Below are 5450 nucleotides of genomic sequence, written 5' to 3'. Positions count from 1 at the left end.
GGTTACATTCCAGGCTGTATCACAACCGGCCGTGATTGGGAGTCCCATAGAGCGGCACACAATTGGCCCAGCGTCGTCCAGGTTGCGGGGTAGGCTGTCAATGTAAATACAAATGTGTTCTTAACTGACTTGCCTAGTTAAAATAAAGGTTAAATCAAATTAAAATAATTCCTTTCATTCCTATTGATGACTGCGCCTTCTGGGGAATGGCAATATGGCCGACCGGTGGCTTCAAAGCCACTCACTGGCCAATACATAACAAAAGCAATCCAGGATTTATATACATTATTGGTATGAACCAGGCGAGACATTCTTCTTTTGGGAGTACACAAGTGTACATTTGGTCAGTGTTATTTGGTATCCTTGAGACGTCCTTACCCGAAACCAGTTTCCATTTCAAATTCAAATGGGTAGGGACGTCCCAAGGATTCTGGACAGCACGGAGGTGTAAATTTGTAACCACCACGCCTCCATTTTCTTGGAATTCCATAATGCGCATGGAGAGCAGATCCATCCGCGTCTCCAGACAATATAGATCCTTCCTTAAAACAAGTTTAGCTGTGTGTGTGTTTAATCAACGTATTTTATGCGCAGATCCACACGGATTTATACACAATAAACATTATTACAGCAGTGGAATATTTCTTTGTTGTAGTGTCCCATATAGATTTGTACATTTTGGCGCGTTTTTGTGCTGTGGAGGGATACTGCTGCGCCGTGGTGGTATATACTGAAATGGGTCTCGCCGCCACACCTACGGATCTTGTATACTATCGTAGATAACGGAGCGCCATCAGATGTACAGTACGTTTACAGACTGCAGAATAATTACAGTAGTTTATCTCGTTGGAATTTATCAAGACACGAAAACGTCTTCTTCCCTTTCTCATACCCCTGAAATAATAAAGGTAAGAGTTGACATTTACGGTGTCACAGATTATTTCACATGGCTTTTTTTTTTTCACGTGGTTTTTGCCGGTAGCTGATTTATTTTATTTTTTTGTAGTTTACGTTGCCTAACTAGCTATTAGTTACCTGACTTTGATATATTTATTTGAAATGACATGACGGCATACATAAAAGGATCATTCATTCGAATGGTTTTCGCTACAATCAAGTTTTCTTTGTTGATGATTTGTATAAGAATATGTACTTCTAAAGTTAAACCGTGACAATTGTTGGCACTAACGTGTAAATGTGCAACGGTCGATGCAAACGATTTTGTATTCACAATCAAATTAAATGTCCATGTGTAACGTCAGCATAGCTCTACATAGCCCTTCTCTGTTCTGCTAACCAGAACCTAATGTTTGCTTATGGTAACTGCACCTATTTTGCCCTTTAAAATGTCTTCTGGTATTTAATTAAATGCTCATTTTAACCGGCAGTGCAGTTACAGCCTTTTCAACTTGTTCCCCGAGTAGGCCATCATTGTAAATAATAATTAGGTCTTAACTGACTTGCCTAGTTAAAGAAAGGTTCAATTTCAAATAGTCATTTATGTGCGTATATTGCTGAAATGTGAGTCTGAATGGGAGAGCTGTAGAAGTTGATTTTTTAAACTGCAGTGGAACCAGTGTGTGTGTGTAAAATAATAATTGACTACTGAAGAACTGTGTGACTGACTGCTCAAGACTAGAGATGGCAAGGTTTCGCAATAGCCAGTGGATGATCTTTATCTCGAGGGATCTCGGTCTTTGAATTGTTACCTAGTTGATCTTTACCATAGCCAAGTCCACGGAGTTGAGCACATACGTTTTTGAAATGTACCTCCGTCTCTGTTCGAGTCGCTATGCGTCGATACTTCAAATTGTACACTCTTAAACGTGCCCAGTGTTTGCTGAAATCCATATATTTTAATAAAACGTAAATGAAATACAACCACCGACTATTTCCTCATTGTTGCTGTTGCTCTAATATGGCAACTCCGCGCGAAGGCGCATGTGCTAATTGCATCTCAACAAGGAAAGTTGGTGGTATTTGATTGTTCGTTTAATTTCTTAAAATAGAAACGTTAAAGGCACGCAATCACAGGACAAACATGGATACACTAAGGGATTAAGTATTTCCACCTTTGAAGTATCGACGCAAATCGACTTGAAGGAGTCGAAGTTAATAACAAATAGTCTGCACTTAACTCCATGGAGGTGTTGAGGGACTTGGCTAGTATTACCTAGGCAAATTGTTTCTTTTTAGGAGAAACGCGCATTTGGCTACGTTGTGCTCCTGTTTAAATGATGTCATGGGGTTAAAAGCCTGTTGATGGCCACCCAGATTGGGGCGGGGTGACGGATGTAAACATGAATAAAAGGTTGTGCTTGCAGTCAAAGTACTAAGAGCATCACTAAGTCTACTTATATCACAGGTGCATACTCAACAGGCTTTTTCCCCTCTTCCCAGATTCTGCCAGAATGCTGCAGAGTTTCTCCCAGTCACTAGACTGGTTCTACTCAGAGCCTCTCTTGTTTGATGATGAATTCTGCCAGAGCTTGATGAAGGACCTACAGTCGCTCCCCACGCCACCCCAGTCCCCTCCATTGAAGACTGGACTCCATGCCAAACCACTTTCCAAGGAGGACCAGTTGAGCTACGTCTCGGACATACTCCTGGAGGATCAGGACCCGCAACTAAATTGGAATTGTGACTTTTTGTACGATGGGGGTGCAACCGAGACAAAGGACCAACAGCCAGATGAGTCCGACGACTGTTTATGGCATTGCCTCGGTGATAAGTCTATGGAGAAGCTATCATCTGTGCTCTCCAGCAGCCCGCTGCTCTCGGACATAGACACAAGCATTTTCGAGGAAATTGCCGGCTCCACACTGGACTGCCACAGCGCGGCGCTCGCATGCCAAGCTTTGGAGAATGAGGATTTACTATTGGACAGTCAGGAGCAAGGCAGCGAGTCGACTTCAGACTACGGCTCAGCAGGAGGTGAATTCTCAACGTATTCAAGCAGTGCCAGTGATTCTGGTGAGTTGGTCCACATTCTTGGTCACTGTGCTTCTAAATGAAAAGGTTATACCGTGCATTTATTGACTTTTGTTATTTGCTTAAATGTGAAGAGGCAACTGTTAAAGTTACTTTGGTACGGTATTGAGTTGATCTCGCATGCTTTTTAAATGCCATAATTTAATAATAAGGGAAGTGAATTTAGGACCATGTGTTTTTTTAAGTGTATATTTTTTTCCTCAAGCATTTCTGCAAAAATGATCTGCTGTGCAAGCTTGCAGTTCACTATAATTAACCCCAGAGGAAAGTTGGCTGCATTGCCCAGAAAATTGCAGTTAAAAATGTTAGTCTAAAGCCAAGGCATCTGAAATGCAGTTTTTCAAATGTTATTGGAATTGACTGCTAACCCAATCCCTTGTGGTTCTCCTCTACAGAGGAGGAGATAGACGTGGTGACAGTGAAGAGGACCACCAGCCCCTCCTCCCAGTTGGTAGAAGAGAGCCGGCGGCGGCAGCGCGCCCTAAAGCGGCAACACCTGGAGATCCAGCTGCAGCACAACTACGCCGCCCCCTGCCCTGCATCGCCCCTCCACTCAGAGCCCTCGTCCACTTCCTACCACAAGCGCACCCGGTCCTCCGACTCCCACAGACACCACCATCACAGCTCGTCGGGCCGCTCGTCGCGACACAACCTCAGCAGTCACCAACACCAGTCTAGCTCTAGGCAGTCGACTGATGTGGAGGATGAGGAGGAGAGGAGGCATACCCACAACGTGATGGAGAGGCAACGGCGCAACGAGCTGAAGAACTGTTTCCTGCGACTCAGGGACAACATGCCTGAGCTGTCCAACAACGACAAGGCCTCCAAGGTGGTCATCCTGAAGAGGGCGTGCGACAGCATCCGTGGCCTGGAGCAGGCGGGCCAGAGACTGAATGACAAGCGAGACAAGCTCCGAGAGAGGCAGGAGCAGCTCAAAGTTAAACTGGAGCAGCTCAGGAGGCAATGGTGTGACTGAGATGAGGTGCAAAACTAAAGCATTTAGAGATAGATGATTTGAAAATACTGGTCTTGACTTAAGACTTGATGCTGCGCACACTCAATGCATGGTCTCACCATCCACTGTGGTGACTGTTTAAGAAGTGAAAGTTGCTGAGAGACGGTTAACCCAGTATCAGTTAAAAAAAAGTTTGGTTTGGAACAACGGGTCCATGTTCAGCCTAGTACAATAATGTTAGTCATTTATTGTCCTAGCGATTTGCCAAAGTCATTGTTCATAAAATAGACTTCATGTAACAGCCTGTGTTGTAGAGTAAGCTATATCAAATCGAGCAGCCATTTTGTTAGTGAAAAATGGACCTTGTATATACAGTCTCTTCCACATTCCCCATATGTTATGAAATTCCCACTGGGTAGAAATGTCTATTCCATGTTGGTTCAGCATTGAAATGACATGGAAACAACGTTGATTCATCCAGTGGTTTGGTTCTTTTGCTGTTTTTTGTTTTGTTTTTTGGGCTGGATCCAAAGTAAAACATGTTAAAGGGTTGAATGTAATGTATGCCAATTATTGCCATTAATTACTAAAACTGTTAATTACTACTTCCATTTACTCACGTGAACTTTAAAGACCTGACCTGTTAAGAATTTGGTGTGTTATTGTGGAACAATGCCTTATGCCTTAACTCATTCTGTTATGTTTTGTTAAAAGCATGACTTACTGTACTCTACCTCAAACAGGTCTGAAACCTGAGAATTTGTTTGCTCTCTTGGAAGCAACTATATATAGATTTAGTTGTATATATTTTGGTTTTATTGTATCATAAATTATTTTAGTATTTTTTGGGGGGGTGGGGGGTTCATTTGCAAGTTAAAGTTCTGTTTATCAGCAGCACTTTGTTTTTTATAATGTAATAAAGAATGGACAAAAGTCTATGTTTACTGGAGTTATTATACAGAATGTGAAATACACCTGTACAACTTGTTTACCTCACAGGATGAAAGGTACATCCAAGAAGACCGCTATCGTACAATCGGTGTGCGGTACATGTATAAGTGTTTGGGTCAAGGTGAGTGGGTGGATGATTGACAGTTTGAAGATTGTGCCGTACCTGATTTGGAATGGCACCATAAACTAAAGTCTTGTCAAAAGATGAAGGGGATTATCTCAAGATGGGGTGTGTCTGATAACCCAAGCAGGAATTTGCCCATTGTGCACAAAGTACAGTGTACAAAGATGGAAAGACACTTGACCTTTCTCTCTTGCATGAATACACCCAACCACCTGCCTGAGATTCATATGACCCCAGTTCTTCACTTTGACTGTTCCCATCCCAATACTTTCAGAAAGAAAACCAACAACCCAAATTGTGTCCATAATCACATTCATTACTGTAACCCCAACCCACCTACCTAGTTTGAGTATCTAGCTCAGGTTCTCATGGTATACAACGTTACGTAACTCAGAGGACACTGTAGTGAATGCCTCAGTGGCATGGATT

General features: G+C 42.7%; 1 protein-coding gene across 1 annotated transcript; it reads left to right on the top strand.

Annotated features, from left to right (window-relative positions):
• Window positions 1-690: 690 nt before the first annotated feature.
• LOC112254112 (transcriptional regulator Myc-2) lies at window positions 691-4879 on the top strand. Its single transcript, XM_024426346.2, has 3 exons — window positions 691-908; window positions 2401-2973; window positions 3387-4879. The coding sequence occupies exons 2-3, from the start codon at window positions 2412-2414 to the stop codon at window positions 3965-3967; spliced, it is 1143 nt and encodes a 380-aa protein (XP_024282114.1). The 5' UTR covers window positions 691-908; window positions 2401-2411; the 3' UTR covers window positions 3968-4879.
• Window positions 4880-5450: the final 571 nt, after the last annotated feature.

Source organism: Oncorhynchus tshawytscha, linkage group LG07 (genome assembly GCF_018296145.1).
Source record: "Oncorhynchus tshawytscha isolate Ot180627B linkage group LG07, Otsh_v2.0, whole genome shotgun sequence".
Taxonomy (NCBI): domain Eukaryota; kingdom Metazoa; phylum Chordata; class Actinopteri; order Salmoniformes; family Salmonidae; genus Oncorhynchus; species Oncorhynchus tshawytscha.
This window is presented reverse-complemented; position numbering and strand designations above follow the sequence as displayed.

What these genes read in the sequence shown, in the direction of transcription:
- LOC112254112 (XM_024426346.2), top strand. Translation starts at nt 2,412, where the DNA reads ATGCTGCAGAGTTTCTCCCAGTCACTAGACTGGTTCTACTCAGAGCCT. An exon ending in AAGCAGTGCCAGTGATTCTG is followed by an intron (nt 2,974 to 3,386) that starts GTGAGTTGGTCC and finishes TCTCCTCTACAG; the next exon opens with AGGAGGAGATAGACGTGGTG.